This window comes from Homalodisca vitripennis, chromosome 4, assembly GCF_021130785.1.
Source record: "Homalodisca vitripennis isolate AUS2020 chromosome 4, UT_GWSS_2.1, whole genome shotgun sequence".
Taxonomy (NCBI): Eukaryota; Metazoa; Arthropoda; class Insecta; order Hemiptera; family Cicadellidae; genus Homalodisca; species Homalodisca vitripennis.
The window spans coordinates 150,148,264-150,174,708 of record NC_060210.1 but is presented as its reverse complement, the minus strand read 5'-3'; the positions used below and the strand labels follow the sequence as shown (position 1 = coordinate 150,174,708).

Here is a 26,445-nt window from a genome sequence, read left to right as displayed (position 1 = left end):
ATTTTCTGTGGTTTAAGCAAATGCTATTAATTAGCTTAATAAGTTATTAAGTTAAAGAAAGATTTTTTAATACATTTCAAATAACATATAAATTCTTTTTATTGCATATAATATTTAAAAAATAAACTCTTGGCTATATACACATTAGAAGCTAAGTTTTAATTATGAATCAAACTTTACAATATATATGTCAACACTACATATATATATATATATATATATATATATATATATATATATATATATATATGCATCATGTATTCATTAAGAAATACATAGAAGAAGTTATATAGTCTATTTACACACTACTGGATGTGTGTACAGCATAATAATGAATACATTAACGTAAATATCACCTGTTTCCAAAGAATATTAATAATTTTATTATAGTACTCTATTTTTTTTCACATAATGTCAAAAGTTCTAACATTTTTAATTACTTAAGTATGTATTATTTTGAGTGACAGATGAGCCGATTTCCCTGTAAGAATGGTTTGTTTTGTGTATGTTTCAAAATAAAATATATTAATTATAATTAACTGGTCTTATGAAAAAAATACTTTGTATTATTTATTTTTATATCCATTCTTCAGTTGTAAATATAATAAAGTAGATAGATATATTCATTAATTTGAATTGCTATAAAGACAGCATTGTAGAAATGTTTTGAACAAGATTTGTGTGAGATATTGGCGCAAACGTATGCAAAATATTTCCTGTTGTGATAGTAATAAAGTTAAACATTGACAATCATAAACAATAAAAAAAATTTACTAGGAATCAAACCATGATTAAAACCCAAACGATGGAAATAACATGTATTAGTAGTATGAATATGTATTTCCCTATTATTATAAATAGCAGAGGTAACAATATAAAAATAAATTGTATATTCAAATTTACATTTCAAAGATGCTACAGTTTTCTGTTGAGCAAAAGTGGTAAGAAACTTAAGTACACAGTACAGTCAGCAAAATAAACATTACACATACCTTCCTCCTCCTGGTTATCCTTGTCATACTCTAATCCTTGGTAGTCATGATTCATGTGCCGAGGTAATACTTTGTTCTCTCCTTCTTCTCCCCTAAGTATGAAAATGTAGTGATTATTATCATTGTATAAAAAGTCTAAAATTACATTATTTTTCAACTGATCAAGGTAAAAATCTAACCAAACCAAAGAATTTTTGTCTCATAAAATGCAATTCAAAAATGGTGCTAGAGCATCCGTTAATTCATTGATAAAGTAGGAAATTTGTATCCCCTTAAACAAATTTGCTATTTCTCGTTATAAAAATAATTCAGATTACTGAGATGATCATTGCGTAAGCAGGATATTGTGTTAGTAGTCGTCGGAACAAATGTAACGGATGTTGGCTACAGTTCTCGAGTTAGGGGTGAGCTGACTCAGATTGTAAATTCGTTTAGCTGCAAAATAATTTTAACTGAAATACCTAGGCTGGTTGGGATTAGTGATTATAAGTAGTGATGGCCCGATGAAACTGCAACAGTTTATTTGTAACAATTTTGACAGTGAAACTGTTGCGTGATGATGGTTGTTGCAACAGATAGAAAACCTCTCTGTATTTTACGTTAAGGCAGCAGGTAAACTTCCTTGAATCCTTGTCCTAGCTGTTCGCAACAGTTTAATTTGAAACAGGAAGATGATGTTTACATTTTTAGAAGGAAAACAAAATATTTCATGTTTAACTTTTCACGTTTTTGTTAGCATTACTGAAATAAAAACAACATATGTATTTAATTTGTAATTATAATAAATTGTTATAATGTGACTATATCCTTTCTTTACTTGGAAAAATTTTATATTTGCATAGTATAAATATGTATTTCCCTATTATCCATCATTAATCATATTGTTTCTGTCATTGTTCTTGTTTTATTTTTATCTATTATACTATTTTCATTGGTTAATAATTGTAATGTTTGTAATTTTTTAATTACGATTGTAATTGTAGCAGTACGCAGTACTCCTTCAATATTGGAATTATGATTATTCTTTAGATGAAACACTTTAGTAACTTAAAAGTAAAAATGTATTAAGTATTTTAGTTTGCTTGCACTATACTACTGCACAAATACTAGACTAATGTTGAGTCCCTCTATATAATATTAATTGAGTACTAATCTAATACAGATAGCTGTTATATCTGTCCTAACTCTATTTGTAATGTAGAGAGCTGATGCTCTCTACCCTAGTGAATTCCAAAACTAGAGATTGCCAGAAGAGAGGAGAGTGGCTCTTGCTCTATATGGGCAGTGGGCCCTTGTCCTGAGGTAAAATTAATGTTCTTCTTAATGTGAGATCCAGTTACGATTACACTACCATAAACATGGGGGTGATCCCTTAGTTTATTGTAGACCTACTTTCTATTCTCGTCTGGGGGTGAACACACTCTGAGAACAAACACTTCTTAATAGGCTACCCTGTCATAAAAATATCAGGGACAAGGAGGTGGTGACACTGGGGTTTTGGAATTGCCAGTTCGACCCTGTCCACACCACATGTGAGATCCCAACACATTACACAGTCGCCACTTGCCAATCGATCAGTTTAGTTCAATGTTCAGTTACTACTTCATCAGGATCAGTCAATGTTTGTCTCACAAAGTGATCTATTGTAGTTCCAGTGTCGATTACAGTTCTTATGTTTTTTAAACACTTTTGTTTATTATAAGTGTTTACTTAGTTAACTGCAATGTCTTTTGTGCGTTGCAAACATAGTCCCATTTGGTCGTATTTTTTGTAACAGATGAAAATAACAAAAAGTCTAGATGCGATCTGTGCGGGTTAACTATGTCATCGTGCCACAATAACAAACATGAAGACCCATCTAGGATGTAAGCACTCTACGATTGACCTGAAATTGGATACTCAGCCTGAGGTTAGTAATAAAAATTCCAATATGGAAAAAGAACTTTTGCTGACAAAACCATCATCCAGAATGGATATGCCAGAAATTCAAGAAAATGAAAATGGTTCTGATTTAAGAGAAAGTCAAATTAAACGTCATAGTTCAAATATCCAAATTAAAAATTCACAAATTAGTATTGCATCCTACCTACCTAAAAAGGTTAATGTAAAGCAAAAAAAGAAACTGGACAAACTTATTTTGAAACTATTTACCACTGACTTCCAACCGTTTCCTGTTGTAGAAAATAAGGGGTTCAGACAGTTTGTTGAGGAATTGAATCCTTCCTACGAAATTCCTAGTAGAACATTTATTTCTAATAACTTTATACCAGCAGCCTACAAAAGAATGTAGAACAGAAGTAACGCTGGGATTAAAAAATGTCGTTAGAGTCTGCCTTACTACTGATTGTTGGTCATCAGTAACTAATGAAAGTTATTTGGCCCTAACAGCTCACTACGTTATTTCCAGATGGAATCTGTTTTGCTAGATTGTGTTTTATTTGAAGGCTCCTATACTAGCGTCCATTTAGCAAACAAAATAAAAGGAAATTATAGATACTTTTGAAATTTCTGGTTAATAATTGCTTCCCAAGAATGGCGACGTCGGTTCCTTGCAAAAGGATCTTCTCAAATACTGGTCTTATCATTAATGATCAGAGGACCAGACTAAAGGCAACCAACCAAGGTTAGAGAGCTTGTGTTTTTAAACTACAATTCCAAATTTTTATGTTATTGGATAATCCAAAATGTTGATACCAACATTAAGTATTTAATTGTGTTATTATATCACAAAAATACATAATTTATTAATGATATTGTCTTAAGATAGTATAATTTTTAAAACACTATTTGACATACATGCGTTTCGGCACTAGGCCATCTTCAGTTTACATTAACCTAATAAATTATATTACAGATATTAAATTTATAATAAAACAGTTGTAATTTTGATTAGTGTTCTTGATTCAATATTTTAATTTTTTCAAATATTAGGGTTGTCTTTTTTTAAGATTTCTATTTAGAACATTTTGAGGATCTTTACTTTAATTTAGCTAAATATGTAATTCATCTTTTGTTATATTTTCCCTTTCCTTTGATATTCAGATGTTGGCCACAGTTCTCTAGTTAGAGATAAGCTCACTCTATTGTAAATTTGTTTAGCTGTAAAACAATTTTAACTGAAATACCTAGGCTGGTTGGGATGAGTGATCACTTTGCGAGGAGTGGCCAACATAAAGCCGGCAAGATGTTGGTTTGTTCTAAGCTTCCTGACTGGCTTTATTCATCTTGTTCTAAACCATCATAAGGAGTGTAGCTTTAATGACTCAAAAAACCTGGCACGGTCAAAAACTCACCTAGTATAAGCATTTGTTCACCAAAATATTTGGTCAATTGCTAACAAAATTCCTATTTTGAGAAATCAAATCCTAGTTGTTTAGTAAAAAGGTTGATATATTGACTCAACCGACCAGATGTTGTATGTGAACATGGACGGGCGCAGGACTATAAAGCATGCCAAAAAAGTAGTTTTTAATGTTTTTGGATGCATGGTGCTAAATGCTTATGTCTTTTATAAGTTAAATACAACACAAAGGCAGCTGATAAGGGCTGATTTCATGAAAGAAGTCATATCAGATCTTTCTTCAGAATTGTTAGTTAGTAAGCTAATTCCACAAAATCTTAAGGGTGGTGGTAATGGTCCATCAGTTGGTTTCGGACTCAGGAAATTACCTGAGAAAAAGGAACAACTGTGCTGAACCTGTTCAGGAGATAATCGTCCTGAAGGAAAGAAGCGGAGGTCTCGCATAACGTGTGTATGGTGCGGTCTTAGTGTACATGCTGAATGCCTTGTCAAACATGTTTGCCACTGAAGTTTCAAAAATAGAAAAAGTGTGTAAATAGTGTAAATTTTAACTTTTTTATCATTATTGTGTTTTAATAGTAGTCAGTTTTTTAAGAAGTCACACAAAAATTTTATACAAACAAAATATTTAATGTGTGTGAATTCCCCGGATTTCCAAAAAACTGCCCATCATAAAAGTAATTTTATATTATTTTTTCCAATAACGAGAGAATTTTTTATTATATATGCTTCAAATTTTCTGGATTTATTGAAAATAATATGTACTTTTAGGATAAATCACTGCCAATACAAAGTTTCCATCAATACTTTTAGTCTATTAGCGACAAAGTAGTAAATTTTTATTTAAAAAAAATAGTAAAAAAAGAAATTTTCTACGAATAATTTTTTAGGCTATTTTATATTTTTCCATAATAGGACATGTAAAGATCTAAAGAACAAGAATAATTCAAGTGTATTATTATTTAATAAAACTATGATTTTTTAGTAAAATTCTACAAAAACGCTTATTTAAGCCATCAATTTAGGGATCATACATGTAAAATGTCACATCTATTTTGGAGATTAACATTTTTTTGTTGATCAGTTAAAGGTTTTATATGTGGATTAAGACACAGAGACAGTTATCGGGTGGTGTTTCACAGACAATGCCTTTTAACTTTACCACCACTGATTATCTACTTTCTATGTGTATATACCTTCAAAATCTTGCATAATTTTCCATTTCATCAACATCAGTATCCAACCAGACATAAGGATCTTCACATCATACCAACACCAACATGTTTAGAAAATCCATTGCTTTCCTCAGTCCAAAATATTTTAATAATCTTCCGGACAGGATTAACAGCTGTCGCAGTATTAATTCATTTAAAAAATCTACAAAATTTGTTATTAAAAATGTTTTTTGTACTGTCAGAGGTCTACAGTTACTACAGTAAAGTCTATACACAGAAAGGGACTCACAATCGCCAACCGTTATGAAGAGGGGCTGCCTCCTCCTCACCTTCCTCGTGAGCTCCGTTCTGGGGGCCTTCCTCATCCCACTGGATAGCATTCATAACCTTATTCTTGTTCTCTTCCAGATGGGCATGGCCCTAAGCATAATTAATAAATTAGCTGAAATAAAAGTATGTTTTAAACATACATTACACTCTTAAGTTGATTAGCCTGTGAGTAAAATAATGTAAGTGATCTCTCATGGGAAATTCTTATACATTTTGGAATATTATTGAAAAATACTTAATTCTAATATTTATGTCCACACTCAAAATTATTATTTTATATGGAACTATTACTACAGTATTTAGATAATAGGTTGAGACTGGAGTTAATATAAATCAATGACATCTACTAGTACTTATTATAGTTTTCAATACATAGTACAAAAAAAATCCCAAATATTATGAAGCAATGCCATTAAACGCTACAATAAATTCTTATACTACTTTTTTACAATATATCTTAATTTGTTGAAAAATAATAGAACTGTTATTTATTAAGTGGGATAAACAAGTAAGTAAAAGTATATGAAACACATCTAATAAAATGATGACAGTTAAAAAGTTTGTATTTGGAACCAAGATACTTTTAGCAAAAGGGAGCTTGACTGTTTACAAATTTAAAACTAGAAATGAGTTTTTGAACTACCTAAATGAGTTGAAGATATATAATCTAATAAAATAAGTACCAAATCAATGAATGAGAAGTTCTGCTCAAATCAAGAACAGTGTTATAACATTATTTTAAAAGTGTTAATTAAAACATTAATTAAAAGTTATCATTTAATTAAGATATATCACTTAATTAAAACGGTAACATTATGTGTGGAGCTATACCTGATAGGCAGGAGCAGGAGCTGCAGGTTCCTGTATGGGGTTCATAGGTCCTGCCACTTCCCCACCCTGATTTTCGTCGGCTAGAGCGTCATGTCGCTTGCCACTGTCCGAGTACTCTGGCTTCTTGATTACCGTATTCTCAGGAGACTGATGTTCCAGGTTGTGTGGCATCGGGATCTGTCGGTTCACCTCTGGCTCCTCAGGCTGTTTCAGAGGCATCTGTAGAGGGGCGGCAGCAGCCTGCACATCACATTTGTTACCTGTCAATCCTCATACTCGGCAGCTAACTGACTAGAGGAATCTAATGAAATCAATAATCATAAAATACAGTCAACTGTTAGGGCCGGACCAACAAAGCTATGCTAAAAACTGTTATGCATTAAGAAAGTAATAAAATTCCTGAAAATTATATACAAAATATTAACATTAATATTTATAATATGCGTTTTACAGTGATAAATATATTATTTGTGTGTGTGTGTGTGTATATATACAGGGTGCGGCAAAATAACCTCCCTATTTTTTAAATGGTAATAAAAACCACAGTATTTTCCAAAAAACAAATTTATTCATTTTAACTAATTCTATGACATGGGAAGTTTTTTCTACTTTCTTTTAAAAAGAATATCAGATAAGTGGTGGCCGTGGTTATCAATACATTGTTGCAAGCGAATTCTGAAACTGTCGTGGACTCTCTCGAGCATGGCTTGAGGTATGCGCAGAACTTCCTCCCGTATAGCTTGCTTCAGATCTTGCAGGTTTCTGGGGCGATGTTTGAACACCTCGGCCTTTAAGTAACCCCACAGAAAAAAGTCACATGGGGTTAAATCGGGTGATCGCGCTGGCCACACAATGTCCCCTCTCCGAGAAATCAACTGGCCAGGAAACATTTGCCTCAAAATGTTCATTGCTATTCGGCCAGTATGTGCTGTGGCACCGTCCTGCTGGAACCACACATTCTCAAAAGCCCTCTGTTGTAGGGCAGGTTCAAAAAATTCTGCTAGCATGTTGGCATACCTGTTTGAGTTCACAGTAACAACATTGCCATCTTCTTCAAAAAAATGAGGGCCAATGATTCCACATCGTGATAATGCGCACCAAACAGTCACACGTTCACTATGAAGAGGCCTCTCATGGATTTCCTTTGGGTTGTTTTCACTCCAATAGCGAAAATTCTGTTTATTCACACTTCCAGACAGATGGAAATGCGCTTCGTCACTGAAAAAAACAACAGCGTCTGGTGGGAGACTTTCCAAGATTATTTGACACGCTTCCATACGACTCTGCCAATCACGTAAAGACAGCTCTTGGACAACAACCATCTTGTAAGGATGGAAATGAAGATCCATGTGTAGAATTTGACGAACACTACGGTCGGACATTCGAAGGGCGGCTGCATGTTTGCGAGCTGATCGTTGAGGAGACTGCAAAACTGATTGCCTAAACACATTAATGTTTTCTGGTTTACGAGCATTACGAGGTCTTCCACTTCGTTTTTTCACAACAGAACCAGTTTCTCTGAAGTTTTTCACCCACAGCACAATAGACTTACAGTCCGGTACTGAATCACGAGGAGGAATTTGAAACCGCGTTCGGAATTCTTGTTGAGCCATGATAACTGAATCATTGTTACGAATGAACGCTTCGACCGCAAAAGCTCTCTGTGCACTCATCCACACCATGATGGCGACTGACGACTGGTGCTTACGGGCGGAGTGTCATTTAAACTTCCCCTTCTCCTGCGTCAATTGCGGCTATCCCCACCATTCTGAATGCCTCCCTCTACTCACAATAAAGCAATGAAAATAGGGAGGTTATTTTGCCGCTCCCTGTATAAAACTGAAATTTAAGAGCAATAAATTAAATACATAAAATTGAAGAGTTAAAAAAAACATTAAATTTAATAACTAAACATATTTAAAATTGTAAATTGGATTAAATTTATTATTATTATTACTATAAGAGAGCACACAAATGAATTCATGTGTACGAAACTGTGTGTGTATTCCTATATACAGTACAACATTTAACATATGTAAAATTGCAAATTGGATTAAATTTATTATTATTACTATAAGAGAGCACACAAATGAATTCATGTGTACGAAACTGTGTGTGTATTCCTATATACAGTACAACATTTAACATATGTAAAATTGTAAATTGGATTAAATTTATTATTATTACTATAAGAGAGCACACAAATGAATTCATGTGTACGAAACTGTGTGTGTATTCCTATATACAGTACAACATTTAACATATGTAAAATTGCAAATTGGATTAAATTTATTATTATTACTATAAGAGAGCACACAAATGAATTCATGTGTACGAAACTGTGTGTGTATTCCTATATACAGTACAACATTTAACATATGTAAAATTGCAAATTGGATTAAATTTATTATTATTACTATAAGAGAGCACACAAATGAATTCATGTGTACAAAACTGTGTGTGTATTCCTATATACAGTACAACATTTAACATATGTAAAATTGTAAATTGGATTAAATTTATTATTATTATTACTATATAAGAGAGCACACAAATGAATTCATGTGTACAAAACTGTGTGTGTATTCCTATATACAGTACAACATTTAACATATGTAAAATTGTAAATTGGATTAAATTTATTATTATTATTACTATAAGAGAGCACACAAATGAATTCATGTGTACGAAACTGTGTGTGTATTCCTATATACAGTACAACATTTAACATATGTAAAATAACAAAACTTTTATATTCTATTATTCCATTACATTCCTTATTTTGCAGTAACTAATTGAATTGATCAGTATATTTTAAGTATCATAGGTGAGAACATTTTTATTACAAATATTATTATATCTAAAAGGGGAAAATCTTACAAGATACAAAGAGTAAAATGTAGTTATTAACAGCCATTTATCAATTGGAGATTATTTATTTATGTCATATGTGATCGAGCAATGTGACACATTGACTCCTTAAAAAATTTTTAAGGTAATGAAAAATAAAACATCTGGTGCTAGGTTTTTTGCCGTTCCGTGCTAATCAATTCTGGTCTCCCCCTCTAGACTTAAGTGATATGAGGTTTAACGACTAGAGACCTTTAAGGTATCACAAGTGAGCGCAGAATGTGTCGTCAATGTTCAAACACAGGCTAGGCATTCTTTAACTTATAGACTGTTGTAACTCCTAAGTTTTGACAGAGTGTGTCAAACCTTATACAATCATATGAAGTTTGGTTGAAGTTAAGTTAATACATCGAGAAAAGAATTATTTACACATCAAATTTTCTTGAAGCAATTGAAGCACTCGTAGTGGTGGGGGGACAGGGGGAATGACTGAACTGCACACATACAATACACCCCACTTCACTGTATCGTTTCATTTTTATTTTACCAGATAAGTTCACCTGCCTTTAATGTAGCCTAAGATTAAGCTCATGATTGTGTGATTTGACAATAAAGTACATTCTATTCCATTAACATGTCGCCTCGGTGACCTCTTCAAGACAATTAATTCAAATTACTATACTCTGTCCAGACAGCCAGGATTATAGCATCTCGCTGACACACACAAGCACTATTGATCAGGCTGAATTCCCAATAATTGTGTTTCCGATGTGCATTAAAAGCTTTGTAATTCTTATTAATTCAGTTAATTTTCTATAATATCTATTCTATATACCAAAATGAATATAATAAGTCAAAATCCATAGTATTATCCATTATCCGATGAGCTAACATTTAACCCTTTGGAGACCAGTCTATATTACAAGAAGTAAACCAGAAATAGCGGGCTATTTTGATAGGACCTGCAGAATTTCGGGGGAATGGCTATATTTTAGGAACCACAAATAATATCCTTTATCTGTTTTTTTTTTTTATATTGTATATTATAAAATGGTCTACCACAATATGTAATTTACTTGCAAAAAACATATTAGTATGAATTTTTAATACTTATAATAAATATTTAAACTTTGAAAATGTTGGAAAAAATAGTTTCAAATCACTCCTGGCCAGTGATAAAAAAATATTGAGGCATAAAACCATAATATTCTAACAGTGAATATATCTGTACACAACTACAAAAATACGACTGTCAAGAAAATTCTCAGTTAGGAATATTATATATTTAAATACATTTTGTACAAAATCCGAAATACTACATTTTCCAACAATGGATGGATAAAATTGAACTCATGTAAACTAAACAACATGTTTCAGATAATATTACTTTTAGTTCAGTACACTGACAAAAAAACAAAGTATTTGCAAAATAAAAAAATTAATTTACGTTAAATGTAATACATATTATATGGATAACAAATTCCATGCAATCTAGATTTTCTAGATTTTTTCATATTGCCACCACTTTTACTGCATATAGCACATTGTTCCTTATTTCCTGGCAGTTTGAACACTCATTGTTCTTTATGTAAATCAAACAAAACACAAATAAAAGAAACACAGTAACGCTATTTACAATCTGACCATACAGGAAGAAGACGAGTGACATTGCATGTATACAGACATAGAATAAACAAAAAGTCAAATACTATTTACAAAACTGTTATATTTTGTTACTTTGGTTATCTATTTAGACATTTTCCACAAAAATTTGATCGAAATATGTCACTGAATAAATGAAAAGCATTTATTACGAAACTTTGGATATGAATGTTGAGTTTAGCTCCAGTTAACCTTCCTCTTGCATGCAGCATCTGAAATCTGATGCTGTTGCGGACTTAACTCCTGAAATCTGAAGTCATGTCCATCTGAAGGAATCCAAAAACAGTCGGCAATGAAAAACGTAGAAGCTCATGAAATTCCCCACATCACTTCGACATCAGAGATACCCAGACTATAAAAATATGATTTCATATTTCAGGAGTCAAGTCTGCAACAGCATCAGATTTTAAGATGCTGCACGTAACAGGAAGGTGAACTGGAGTTAAACTCAACATTCGCATTGAATCAACCCTTCTCACCATAACTTCCGATATATAGGTACTTCGCCGTATTTGCTACTATTAATCGTCTCCAAAGGTTTAAATTCTTGGAATTATATTAAAATCATAATTAAAATACTTTTAACTTATCACATGTCATATTTAGACTCTCTTTATTTATTTCACAGAGTAACTTTAGTCATAATTACATAACTGATACATATTTTAGAAAAAACAATCTAATCAAAATATTTGTTAAAACTTATGCTGCTCAACAATTGAACCTATATTTGCTACTTATATGATTAGTAACATTATTTGTAACAGAGTTGGAATTACATACGTAAATATTACATATTTTTATCAATTTTTTAATGATTGTGTATAAATGTGGGTGTTGCATAAATGATTTTGGGTCAATCCCAGATACTCAGGAACTGACTGTATACTGACTTTAATGTATAAGTTAGTAAAAATCGATCATAGCAAATTTTTATGAATAAAGAATGAAATTTGTGTATTATTAAGAAAATGTAACAACTTACTTGTGTAGGTTTACTATTTGTTTCTCCACCAGATATTGTCTTGGTGCTCTAAAACACAAAAAAAAAACTATTATTTATATTACTTACTGTAATGAACAAACTACCAGTAAACAAGTAATTAACATGGGAGCACTCTTACAATACAAAAATTAAAAATTAAGTTAAAAATTGTCACATCTTTACAATATTATATGCAGGGGTTTAGTTTTTCATTAAAGAAGGTTAAGTAAGTGGCTAAGTAATCCTCTTGTCAACTATCCCTCCACGTGACCTTGATCTGGATAAGTCACTGGCGATTGCAGGAGCATGCTGTGCCTTCTTTCACTCAAACAATAATCTGATTGTGAGTAATTTGATAATGCGCGTGCCATCATAGCGTTTTGACCATTAGCAATTTTTTCATGTACGTGCAAATTTCTTTTTAAATTCAATTCTTTTCCACATTGTGTGGTTCAGATTTCTGTTTTAATGCACATCTTATTGTCAACGTGTTTAGTTTGTTTCAAGAAAGTCAAATATTCTCATATCAATAGCAAAAATTCACAGAGATGCAGCAATTTGCTAACAGCTCCTGAGTAGCTAAAAGAAATTAGCTGAGTAGCTACGAATTTTTATGATGTTGGGATGAAAATATTTAATAAATATTACTGAAGAATATTGACACATTTACTAAAGTAACATACCAAACAATACTTAAAAATATTATTATATTAAATGGTTTATTTTATGAGGGTGAGAGACAATCCAATAAAATGCGAGCAAATTGCAGCGGGGCATGCTATCACAGAAATATATAAGCGCATGTGCTCATTAATTTTAATTAATTAGCCTGAAGCCAATCATATTACCATGTCCCCATTCAGAAGTGTGTTTTTGTACTGTGAAATTAAACAGGAAACTGTTTTGCAGTAATTTAATTTAATGACAATAATTCCTATTATTTGTTTCGTTCATTTTACTGTTATGCAGTAAGAAAATTCAGTAAAATATTTAATAGACATTGATCTCTTATCTGTTATATGAAGCTGTTAAAGTCATGAATAAAAAATTAATAGACATGTAGAAGGTATTTACATCTTAAACATAGGTGCCACATGTAGTCAATCATCTCCCTCTACTGATGCAGTTTGTCAAGATACAAAAAATAATGTCAATGACAATTTTTAAAACAATTGTTTTGTCACAGTCATTAAAGGGGTTAAATGTACAGTTTGTAACAGTTTTCATCTTATATGAAGGATGTTCTGGTCTAGAAGTTGTTCTAACCTTAGTCAACGAGGGTTTAGGAGAAGAGACATCATGATCAATTACTGCCTCTGGATTGATGACAGGTGTTGTTGCATTGACGCCCGCTTTGTTTACATAAACAAACTATAACAAAAAATAAATTCAAACTATGAACTAGAGGAAGAATAAAGTTGAATACTCATCCTAAAAACAATCAGACAAATAACAAAAACTACTTCCAAAAAACATCTTACTGTCAATAATTAACTTTCTTCAATTGAATGGGTCCCTCGAACAACGTTGTAACTGACAACTTTTATGAAAATTACTTTTTCGCAGAACAACGTTGTAACTATCATTCTGCATCGTGTGGTAAATTTTGTTTTGAATAAAACCGCCCTGGCAGCCCTGAACGGCTGATCGAATTGGCGGGAAACTGCCATCCACGCTCAGAACAACGTTGTATCTAGCATGATGTCGTCCGAACCTGGCGTTGTCATTTCACCCGGCGTTCAAAATCGTTTGAATAAGGGAAGAAAACGCAAAATGAAGATTAATCAATGGAAAGACACCAACCGCAAAAGAGCCAGGGATGCTGGGAACCCCTACATTTCCTAGAGGAAGAAGCCCGTTCCTGGAAAATTGCCACCTGAAATGGTAAGCAGAACAACGTTGTATCTACACTTTATAGTAAAACAACCTGGTATAAACACGTCTTCACAAACACTATGTTTTTTTAAAACTAATAATAATAACTAAACTAAGATTCCAATGCATTTTTTAATTAATTGAAATTTAAATTAACCTTTTGTGTTTGATTGAAGCCGATTAAAAATCTGAATCTATTGCTCTGTTCAACACCATACATCACATATATCTCCAAACTACTCTTCTGATTTGCTCAATAATGTAACAAAAATTTAATTATAACAAAAATAATAAATTGAAAAGGCACCTATATTAATACACTTTGTTTGCTTACAGGGTAGACAATGCAGCTGCAAGTTCCAATGTGGTCAACTTAATCATGAGGAAATCCTACAACACTTCAAGAACTTTCATGGATTGAGTTACAACAGCCAGACTGCATTCCTCGCCAACTCGTGTATCAAGGTAGTTGATATCAATCGCCATACGGTGAGTGAAGATATTTCCAAGAGGCATTGTACTGTTGAGTATTATCTCCCCAGAACTGATAGTAACATTCGCATTTGTCAAAAAGCAATGTGCCACATTTTTAAAATCACTCCTCGTCGTATCCAGATGCTTGTAGACAAAATCAAATTTAATAAGCCCTTATCTGATAGCCGTGGGTCCCATGGTAAACATGGACATGTTTCTGAAGAGACCAAAGAGCTTATAAAACAGCATATTCTCTCATTCCCATCCATATATGGAAAATCACTATTCACGGAGAGACAGCCAATCAAAATGTTTGGATCCGTCATTGAATGTTAAAAAAATGTGGGAACTTTTTCGCATTCAGCATCCAGAGAACAATGTAAAACTTCACTTATACCGTGACATTTTTAACAGTAATTTTAAATTACGATTTGGTCTGCCAAGGTCCGATACATGTGCCTATTGTGATCGCCTATACATTCAACTTGCAGAGTGTAAAAATGAAAACGAAAGAAAGAAAATAGAGGCTGAAAGTAAAATACATCATTTTAGGGCAGATGCTGCTTACAAGGCTCTGGATAAAGACAAGGTAGATGCTCAACAAAATCCTACCGATGTAGTTTTGTGTGTAGACCTTCAGCAGGTTTTGTTTTGCCCTAATCTCACACACAACAATGTATTTTATCAACGACAGCTCTCATGCTACAATTTAGCAGTACACGACATGGGCAAGAATGAAGCTTGTATGTTTTTATGGAATGAAACTGTAGGCAAACGGGGATCAGCGGAAATAGCATCATGTATTTTAAAGTATATTGAACTCAACTTTCAAAAGCTCAAACCAGGCCAAACCCGTACACTGAAGCTTTGGTCAGACCGCTGCATCGGCCAAAACAATAACTGGAGATTGATCGGTGTAATGCAGCACCTGGTGACCAATCATTTCTTTACTACCGTTGAACAAAAATTCATGACTACAGGTCATAGCTTCCTCCCATGCGATCGAGATTTCGCTTTGATAGAAAAGGCAAAAAAAGGCAAGCACGTTTATGTTCCCTTCCAATGGGTTGAAATAATAGCTCATGCAAATTCAAATCACCCTTTTACTGTTTGTCTTATGAACACTGAGGACTTTAAAAACACAGACATTGTGTTGAATAGCTTGGCCACAAATAAGTTCAATATTACAAACCACGTTTGGTATCAAATGACTGCAGACGATCCAACTACTTTGCGCGGCAGGACGGCTCACAATGTCTTACAGCCATGGTATGGTCATGTATTATCCAAAATAATCAGAGAACGAGATGATGTAAATACATCAAAGACAAGCACTTCACAGAAGAAGAGGCCTTCAAAGAAGGAGGTGCGTAGATATCCTCCCGTTGTAGTTCAACAATTCCCACGGTTATATGAAGGCACCTTACCAATCAAAGCTGCTAAGAAAAAAGACTTACTGGATATGTGCAGGTACATACCTCAAGAGTATGTTCCATTTTACGAGAATATTGCGGTGGAATAACCAATATAGTTTACATGAATAAAATGTAAAATTTTACATGATTGAATATTTTAGTAAAATGAACAATGAATACTGTAAAGTCCATTTTTATAAATACATATCAATTGTGTCTTACTTAAGTATTACATAACAATAAACTACTGTTTATCTGAACTCTAGTGTCATCTTTTCAAAGCCCATATTTTAAACTGTGACTTGTCCGAAGAACAACGTTGTAACTGACGTTAGTTACAACGTTGTTCCATAAAATTTGGATGTAAATCCACTTTCAACTCAAGTTACGCAATACATTTAAAGTTAATATTTGTTATATAGTTGTTATTTTATACAATGAATAGTTTTACATCAAAATAACTTCATCTCCACAGAAAATATCCCAACCAGAAAGTTTTTTTCACTTCCTGAAAAATTTAACTTTTGTCAGTTACAACGTTGTTCGAGGGACCCATTCAATTGTATCTTCATAATACATTATAACCATGCCTTTTATTATAATCTGAAAAAATATTTTTTTTAATAATAAAATTAAGAGAATTTGCATCTTTCACTAATAACCAATACTAAGTCTTTGGCTGTTTTGCAATAATATATCGCTGAGTGTTTTTTTGTTTGTTTTTTTTTTTTCGTATTGAGTGCAAAAATATGGCGGTGATTTAGATGGTCATGGCGCATGTCATCTTATTTTATTTATAAGTTCACCATATTTGATCCAAATTGCTTGAAATTTTCAGGATCTGTTCATAATTATTTTTATTTATTCAACTACCAATATAAAAAATAAAGTATAAACAAACAAACACAAAATGGTACAAAATGTACAGCTTTTTATATGCTTAAAAAATGTTTGTTCTCTTAAAGGCAATTCTATTAGCTGAAGAAGAAGACCAATTTCAAGCAAATAACAAGATGAATAAAAAGTTACACATTTTTAAGTAAAATGCTGAAAAAATTTGATTTGAGCTGAACAGTTTTGGGTATCACACGTGTTAAAAATCCGAAAATGTTTTTGGAAAACGTTTTTTGTGAACAGCCAAAGGGTTTAATAACTATGTAAATAGCTGACAATACTTCAAAAGATACATTAATTTGTTCAATAAAAGTAAAGTTCTGAACTGCTTAATAATTTAATTGTAAACTAGAATGTGATCTAGTTGATACCTTTGGTGGTTCAATGCCAGACTGGTTGTCTCCCACACCCCCAACACTGACTCTCTTCTCCACAGGCTTGTTCCCTCCCATGCAGCTCTCTAGTTGTGTCTGTAATTGTCACCAACAGACATATATTACTTTTGGCTGTGTTAAACATTAAAAATATATACAGTAGACTCTCTATAATCCGGCATTGAGACTTGTTACTGAAAACTGTGTTAACAAACAACCTACCATTGCTCAGTTATCTCATGGTTTAGCTGCTGTTCATGTTAACAGTGCACGTTATCAGTGTTATTGCTACACTGCTTAGTGTTGTAGGAGGGTGGTTTGATAAGTGTGGTAAAAACACACTTTATTTCTAAACAAAGAAATAAAAAATAAATAAATATTGACTTTGTAGCAGTTTTTCATTGCTAGAAAACACGGATAAAACAACGTTTTCTAAAAATGAAACCTAGCTAGATCGATTTAACGTCCCCAAAACCCCCTGCATACTAAATTTCATGAAAATGACTGGAGCCATTTCCAAGATACAGTATATATATACAAGAATTGCTTGTTTATAGGTACTGGATATTATTTATCAGGCAATATTCAGGGCCCAATAAGTTAGCTATTTTAGATCAGATCATGTCAAGTCCAGTGTTACGGAAAAGATGGCCTTGCCCATGCCTTCTACAACAGTTCCAATGTCACAGAAAGGATGGCCTTGCCCATGCTTTCTACAATCAGCCAGCTTCTACTTTATTTTCCCATTTAGCTTATTAGCTATTAGAACACTTGTTAGGTACCCCCTGTATTTAAAGAGATTTTTTCACCATTTTTTGCTTTTCTCTTTATGAATTTGTGAAGCTATTAACGATTGAAATTTCCTCTTTTCATTCTTACAGAAAGTATCTGACAGCAAAATGTTTTTACACCCTTAGAAGTTGTTTTGGAAGACTAAATTAGTGGAAATAGCTACATATTTTCCTGAGAAAACTTCTAGAACAGTTTCCAATGCTCTAGACTCATTACACAAACTAGTTGGATATTCTATAATTTTAGAGTCAGAATTCTTCAATTAAAGAAAAAACACTTCATGCACAAACACAAAAGTCCATCTCAATCAAAATTAGTTTGGATCTCTATCTGCTACTAGAGAGAAACTGCTGAGAAACACAAACTCTACATCCAGGTTTCAGTTACTGTAATATAAACTTAAATCTTCCCTTTATTTTAATATAAAATCTAAATTAATATGTTAAAATATACTTTAAAAATGTATCAATTCTTTTGGCTCACCATCAAATTTTATTTTCAACTTTTCTGTAATCTGTGTTCTATACACACAGTTAAAAGTTCTTTGATTGAAATTCATTGTTGATCAATGATTTAAAGGGATAAAGAGATTACAGAAATGTTTACACCTGAAGAAGAGGATGGACTCAAACATTGTATTTCTTCCATTGTAACACTTAATAATGCTCAAAATCAAGTTCTTTGATTGAAATTCATTGTTGATCAATGATTTAAAGGGATAAAGAGATTACAGAAATGTTTACACCTGAAGAAGAGGATGGACTCAAACATTGTATTTCTTCCATTGTAACACTTAATAATGCTCAAAATCTGTAATGTAATAATCCTTTTTCATAAAACTTACAACACCTTCTAACTTTGAATGAGCAGCTTCATTTTTTTTTTATTCAACACCAAATGTAAGCTTGATCTATCAGTAAGTAATGAACTTCAACACATCAGAGCAATTCAGAATCCATAATAACTCAATTCATAATTATCAATGACATTAATAAAAGATGCTTTGACCATGATTTCCTCTTTTGAGAGACAGCATAAATTCTGCCTATGATAACATACATACATAGAGTGATACATAATAGAGTAATGAAATGTTGCATGATTTAACTAAGCCCTTATTCTAAATACTTCAGAGGAGGTCTCTGAATATAGCACCCGACAGGACCTTGAGCTCTATTTTTCTTCATTAAGGCTTTAAATCTTGATGAAGGGGTTTTCGTACTTCAGTTTGTTTATAAAAAAGAGGTAAAACAAAATTTACAATTAGCTATTGTCAATTTCTAAGTAAACATGTATTTTTTTTAAATTTGTTCATCTTTTAGGTTACGTTAAGATTTTATCTAGATTTATTTATCTGTAATTTACTGGACACCATTTGATTTAAACAACTATAATTAAAAATATACTCGCTAAATAAAGGAATTTTTAATAATTTATAAACAGAGTGAACGGTCATGGGATGTATAAATTATACTTGTGCTCTTGGATTTAACAAGCTTTATCTTAGAGTACATAATGATTATTGTTTAACAAATACCGCTAGTTGAGCTAGCTATTAACTCACTTAGGTTTCTGTTTATTAATTGATCAATAACCAAGTACAGACTTGCATTGAAGTAAATTACTTACGAATTAAAAATTACGAATTATCAGTTTTCCCCCAAGGATTAATATTTATGCAAATAAATTGTTTGAATTTTGAAAATGAATTTTGCTGTATAATGTTCACATACTGTACTGACTAAAATTCAATTCTCTGGTTTAGTTATTAAAAATAAAAAGGTAAAAGTATTCTTAATTGAAAGGAGATTGTAGTGTAGAACTCAATCCTCAATACCAAGAAGAACAATAATTTTTTTCTTTCAATAGTTACCTACTAATGCTTCTAGTGTGAATGCTCTGTTTCACAACTATTCTTGTAAACACATACATTCAAAATGTCATAATAAAAATAATCTTTTTATATCTCAGATAAAAAAAAACATAATTTACAAGGTAAATTTAGTGCTCAACTTCAAAAACATTTACTTTATCTCATAAAAACATTTTTCAAATTATCCATACTATTTTCCACTTTTACTTACTATAATCAACATTTCCTGAATAAACCAAACTATCACCGTAATAAAGTATTTAGTTAAGACATACACTTTCAAATATTTTATGAAAGGCTTATAAAGTACTAAATTTACTTTACAAATATCAAATGTTTATAATCACTTTATATGTATTTCATTTCTTTTTTAAATAAATAGAAAAACAATTGCTTGACAACGATAAGAAACACAAATACAGTAACATCAATTCTGATGATAACAGATAATCGGAAAAAAGTAATGGAGAGAGAAAAAGAGTGTAAACTGTGATCTTGGAATTCAGATTAATTTTAAATTAACTAGGCAATAAATATAAATAAATCAATTGAAACAAATAATGGAAAGCAGCATATATTTGACTTTTTCTAATTATTTATTAATTGGTTTAATACTCGATAATGGACAATTATTGCTGACCCATTAAAATTATGGACTTGATATGACTAAAATGAGAAAGGTAGAAATGTTACATTTCTAATTTATTGTGAAAGGCAAAAGTTAAAGACCTTGACATATCGTCCTGGGAGAGTTATTCTAAACCATATTTAGTCTAGTTAACCCTTTGAACCCCAGGCGACGAAATATCGTCGCCGAGAAGATATGCGAAGATCCCCGCGGCGACGATGTATCGTCGCCAATGAAGTTGCGAGAATCCCCGGGCGACGTAATATCGTCGCCATGGTATATGCGTTTAATACATATTTATTTGAAATCTTAAAATACTTATTTTATGAGTATTAATACATATTTATATGTATTTTATTAAAATACTAATTTTTTTTATTTATTTATTTACTAATTTATTTATTTAGGTAATATCAGTGATTTTTGTGTTGTACGCCTAGAGGTTTTTACAAGTCGCATACTTTTATATAAAAATTCAAAAAAAGTTTATTTTTAGAGATATCAATATAATTTTTTTTGTACATACACAAAACTAAATTTAGAAAAATAAAATGTGGGTGCCCATAGTAAAAATATTTCTTATTTTTTAATAAAAAAATCTTAAAATCAATTTTTTTGCTTTAAAAATCTATATACATATATTTTAAAATTATTTTAATGCTGTTAAACATTTTTTTATACTTCAGACTAATCTTTTTCTGTGTATACAATTTCATTCTGGACATTTTGGTGTGTAATACAAGACAATAGCATAAAAATAGCAAAAGTATTAATTTTTTACAAACAGTATGCAAAACAGCTGTTTCTGCTCCGGGGATTCTCGGTAGTTCTTAGGTCAAATGATTTTGGTACGTTTTTTCCACCATCAATATTTTGGTCTGGGGTTCAAAACTACCTGTACATGTTTCTGTATTGTATAAAAATTACTGCCAAATGAATTGTAACAATGGTATACAATCAGTAAATGGACTTTGGTTTTTAATATTTGTGGATATAAACCAGTGTTTTATATGTTAAACAAACAATGTTGTCTTTAATAAACCTACACAGCTTACTATTTAATTGAGTATTGGTTTTTAGATTAAATGTTCTAAAATTAGTAATTGACATTTGTCAGTTTAAACATTTATTTAGTAAGTATTTATATTGCTTTATGTATATTGCTTCAATTTAAAAGTAAGTTTTCAGATTGCAGAGAATATTCAATTTAACACCACGTTATGAATCATGGCCCAACATCAAACACATACATATGTATCCTATGTTTGTATTTGTGAAACAAATTCCAGGTAGGTTAACACAGGTGAGAGGTGAGGTAATAGTTCCGTCAGCTGATGATACAACAGCTGTTGCTCACCTTGGTGTTCTCCAGCTCTCTCTCCAGCTGGAGCTTCACCTTCTCCAGCGACCCAAGCCGGCTAGACTCTGGAACCTTGTCTTTCTTGAGCACCTCATACTCTTCAGCTAACTTGTTATATTTTACCTCCAGTTCCAGATTTCTGTTCTGGAAATTATAATACCAAAGAAATACATTCACATAAATATAGCATAAATATCTTTAAATAAATATTTAAAAGACTAAATTAATGTAACTGGTTACATCAATACATATTTCAGTCTTGAGTGTTATCATCTCTGTATGACATAATACTTCAACTTATTCAGATATTAGGCATCATTTAAATTGAGTGGCAGGGAAATTTTCTTTTGTTAATAAAAATTCATATTGTGGTATATTTGTTGGTGATATTCAATTTACCACAAGGCCTGCAATTAGGATATTCTTAATTTTTTTTACTTTTCTAGGTGGTTCAATAGATATTGAATTGCTTTAGAATTTCCATCCTGGAGCTGCGCGTTAAATCTATGTTTAGAATACAAAAGATAGTTTCCATAAATCTATACAAAAAATATGCTCTATTATTAAACCATACGTTATTAAAAATACATTTTATATCAATTTTCTTTACGTACTAACAATAACAAAACTCCAATATTCACTTACTTTAACGTTTTCAATAGCTTTTTCTTTAGTTGCCCGAAGTTGCTGTTCCTCAATAAACTTAGCTGTGAACTGTTTTTTCTGGATGTCAATTTCATCCAAGAGTTTGAGATTCTTTTTTCGGAGTTCATTGTTTTCTTCTTCCAAATCCTTCTGTTTACTCTGAATAATAAAACAAGTGATACAACAATACATTAGCGGATACATTCAAATACCACCTGAATATACAGTATGCACTGAATGTACACCTGAATGTATTACAATAGAAGCAAAGCTAATCATAATTAATTGAGTACCTTAATTACAAAGACAACCAACTCTAATGTAACAAAATTTAGTCAACGTACAAATACTATTGAAAATTGTGAAGTTAATTATATTCAAATTTATTTAAAAAAAAGGAAAATACAGAGGAGAATCATAGTTCACTGATTTACAAAAAAAACTGTCACATTCCATTTTATAATATAGTTTAGCACATAATTTTAAAGATCATTATGTAAACATTTATACACAATATATACATATTTAATAATGGCATCTTAATTGAGAGATCTAAGGCAATTTTTCATTGTTTTTAACATAATTCAATAAAGTATAAAGAATATCAGAAACTGATAATTCATTCAAATTGCATATGATTTTACTCGAATGTATTGTTTTAAGAGCTAGATGTAGGGAAACAATGTTAAACACTTTTAGTTTTGGGTTTCCTCATTTTAAAGGTACGATCAATAGGCTTCCAAACGCTTTTTTAGTTTGGACTTTATGTTAGTCAAGGACTTTACCATGACTTACATTTATTGGACTATCATATGTATAGTATAAAACAATTATATCATATTATATACTACTTTATTCATGAATGTTCAAGGAGCATTTCCTTATAAATAATAACCACATGTGTATTTTAAATATAGTCACTGCATGCTTGCAAACATTAAAAGAGAATCATAAAAAGTAAATTTAAAGTATTTTATCTGTACAAACATTATGATTGGTGATAGGAAAAAACCAAATATATAAAAGATAGATATTTTATTTTGAGTAAAACCAAAAAGAATAAAAAAATAGTTCAAAATTTGTTTACATATGATGATAAAAATCCAAAGTAAAAAGTAAGTACAGATGGTAAAAATCGCAACTTACAAAAAAAATAAAAGTTCAATGTTCACTTTAATACTATTCAGACTTTTAACTAAATTTTTTCAACTAATTTAACTTTTAGCTTCTAATAATATAAAATAAAAAATGTTACTAAACCATAAATAATAAATTTACATGTTTTCTGATTCATCACTGCGAGCGCAGCTGATGAAGTACATGAGAACATTAGAATTAGTTCAAAGATTTCAAAACATATAAACAATTAATGGAAAACAAAAATGATCAGAAAGTTTTTTTTTAATCTGCATAAATAGGACATTTTATTGGTCCAATTTATATTTACATTCTCTTTCTATTGGTATCAGTATCAATATGTTTGAAGCATATTATTTTAAAGATGTAATACAAAAAACGCAAGTTGTGTTAAAATACCTGATATTGAGCGCTGCCATCTATTTTCCAATTGCAGTGTTAATATCCAATAAAAATACTGAAAAATTTAAATCAAGCAGAATTTAAATAGGTATTAATTATTTCTTTAAAATGAGACCTCTCCTATAATTTGACGATCAAAAGTAAGGTCATAAAAGTGTTTTAAGATTAACATGCTCTAATGGCAATAAAACCAAGAAAATATATATATATATATATATATATATATATATACATATTTTTAAGTCAATTTTTATATTAGGACAAATTTTTAAAATTTTCACATTTACTTTTCCAAAATTTTAAAACTGAGGACATCTTAGAAACAAATATGATGAGTATGCAAATATGTGGAAAAGGAGTTTTGCACAATTTATCGTGTGATAGTACTTGCCTACCTGCAATAAACTTGTGCTTTGCTGAAGTGCGCTGTACTTATTGGCTGCCTCGACTAACTCCCTTTCTCTGTCATCTTTATCTTGTCTTGCTCTGTTCTGACATTCATCTCTGGTCTGCTTGTGATCAGTCTTTTCCTTTTGTAAAGACTTTTCTAGTCTCAGTTTATACTCAAATATAACTATAAAACACATAATATTGAAAATAACAATCATAAAACAGATAAAATAGTAGACATCCACCAACGATGTGAAAGTGAAGTTCCTATTTTAAGTGAAGTTTATGTGGTAAAACCAATGAAACACCTACTAAACTACTCAGCAAACATTACCGTACTTCCAAACTTAAGTCCTTTCTTATGATACAAACAAGCAAATACTTAGATGATATAATGATGATTCTAATGATATAAACAAATACTTAAATACTATGAAGATTAAAAAAAAGAAACATCCAAGAATATATTGTCGCTCACACTAAGTAAACAGCTCCAACCAACTCACCCAAAATGATCTTTTTTAAATTCAGTCACCAAATTGACCTATAATAATGTTAATTCATTTCTGATATATGATATTTTTAACAAACTGCTATTTTATTGACAGCAATATGCTAAGAAATAATAAATAATTTTGCTAGACAATAATGACATCACAGCCGACTCAAAACTACTGAACATTCTGTAAATTCCAACACAATAACTTACACGATCTATAGCGCCACCTGTTAGAAGGCAGATAGCAGGTTAATAAAACAGGAGCATTGACCAACACCTGCTGACAGTGCGTCTGTGGAGCTGACCACAGTCAACACGGCCTCCTCTCACTGCATAATACAGTATACTACTGTGGCTATTACTTTGAAATATTGACAGCAGAAATAAATTATTTTCTTTATTTAAACAGTTATATGATTTTTCTCATTTGACAACAGCAGTCAGATAAAATTTTTAACATTTTGACATCAAGAAACAGCCAAACTTTTAACAACTGATTCAATTTTAAACCTGAATCATACTACATTTGACATAAAGAAACAGCCAAACAACCTGGAAGCCAAAGTAGAGGAGTCGGAAACTAATGAACTAAACACACATATCTACCTTAGGGACTCTTTAAAAAATAGCTGAACTTGAAATCCGACTAATTATAAAAAACAAAGCATGCTTGAAGTACAGACTATTTTTGAAGAATATGACAAAACACTGTGCGAATTAGTTACAATGAAGAGACACACACCTGATAAAAAATGACAGAATGACTGATAGTGCAGATAAGACAAAGATGTCAATTTTTGATAATAGTGACCACCACAGTAAATGATCATTATACAGGGTGAATCATGAAGATATCCATAAACTGTGGGAGCTCATTCTACATGTAAATATAATGAAAAAAGGTTATATAAACATGGGTCCATAAATTGTCCGTTAGCGGGTTACGGCTAGCGAAAGGTATTGCCCAGATTTCAGTTCACCATGTCTTACCAAAACCTTACTGAAATTCTGGTAAGCTAGATTAAGGGGCGAATTCAATCGTTTCTTATGGATTTTGACCTCTTGAATTGACCCCTTAATATAGCTAACCAGAATTTCAAAAAGACTTTGTTTCTATGATGTTTATACAATGATGAAGTTTATATCATATTGTATACACTTACAATATTATATAAACTTTGAGTGATCACATACTTAATCTGCTTACAAAATTTCTGTTCTCTTAAAGAAAATTGTTTCAGTGAATAGGAGTTTTTGAGTTAGCAACAAAAGTATATTATTGTTTATAATTCCTATGCTTAAATCGCAGGATATTCTGAATTTTCTTCACTCTGACTTTACACTCTTAGTGTATAGACACTCAAGAAGGAAGTTATAGCATTTTTAGATGAGAAACGCCAGTTAAAAAGCAATCCGCATAAACACTTAACTATGGAGAATCTTGCAACTGTGCCACATCATAGTGATTTACTGATTTCCAGATACATAAATTACAATGTTAGTATGTTAGTGTTTACTTAGAAGTGAAAAGTCAATCTTCCCGTCCTTGGTCTTGTTTATT

The 26,445-nt window shown here is 31.4% G+C and overlaps 1 protein-coding gene across 5 annotated transcripts in view; it reads right to left on the bottom strand.

The window, feature by feature from the left end:
* The window catches only part of LOC124360330 (Golgi integral membrane protein 4-like), a 45,342-nt gene that overhangs the window by 11,968 nt on the left and 6,929 nt on the right, over positions 1 to 26,445 (bottom strand). For 4 of the 5 annotated variants that reach the window (XM_046813864.1, XM_046813862.1, XM_046813863.1 and 1 more), the window contains exons 2-10: positions 24,391 to 24,569; positions 22,457 to 22,615; positions 21,809 to 21,955; positions 17,156 to 17,254; positions 13,393 to 13,497; positions 12,127 to 12,174; positions 6,630 to 6,869; positions 5,758 to 5,888; positions 993 to 1,084 (exon numbers count right to left, since the gene is read on the bottom strand). In XM_046813864.1, coding sequence (XP_046669820.1) covers positions 993 to 1,084; positions 5,758 to 5,888; positions 6,630 to 6,869; positions 12,127 to 12,174; positions 13,393 to 13,497; positions 17,156 to 17,254; positions 21,809 to 21,955; positions 22,457 to 22,615; positions 24,391 to 24,569 — 1,200 coding nt within the window. The remainder of the gene's footprint in view (positions 1 to 992; positions 1,085 to 5,757; positions 5,889 to 6,629; positions 6,870 to 12,126; positions 12,175 to 13,392; positions 13,498 to 17,155; positions 17,255 to 21,808; positions 21,956 to 22,456; positions 22,616 to 24,390; positions 24,570 to 26,445) is intronic. The other variant, XM_046813865.1, reaches the window with a different exon arrangement.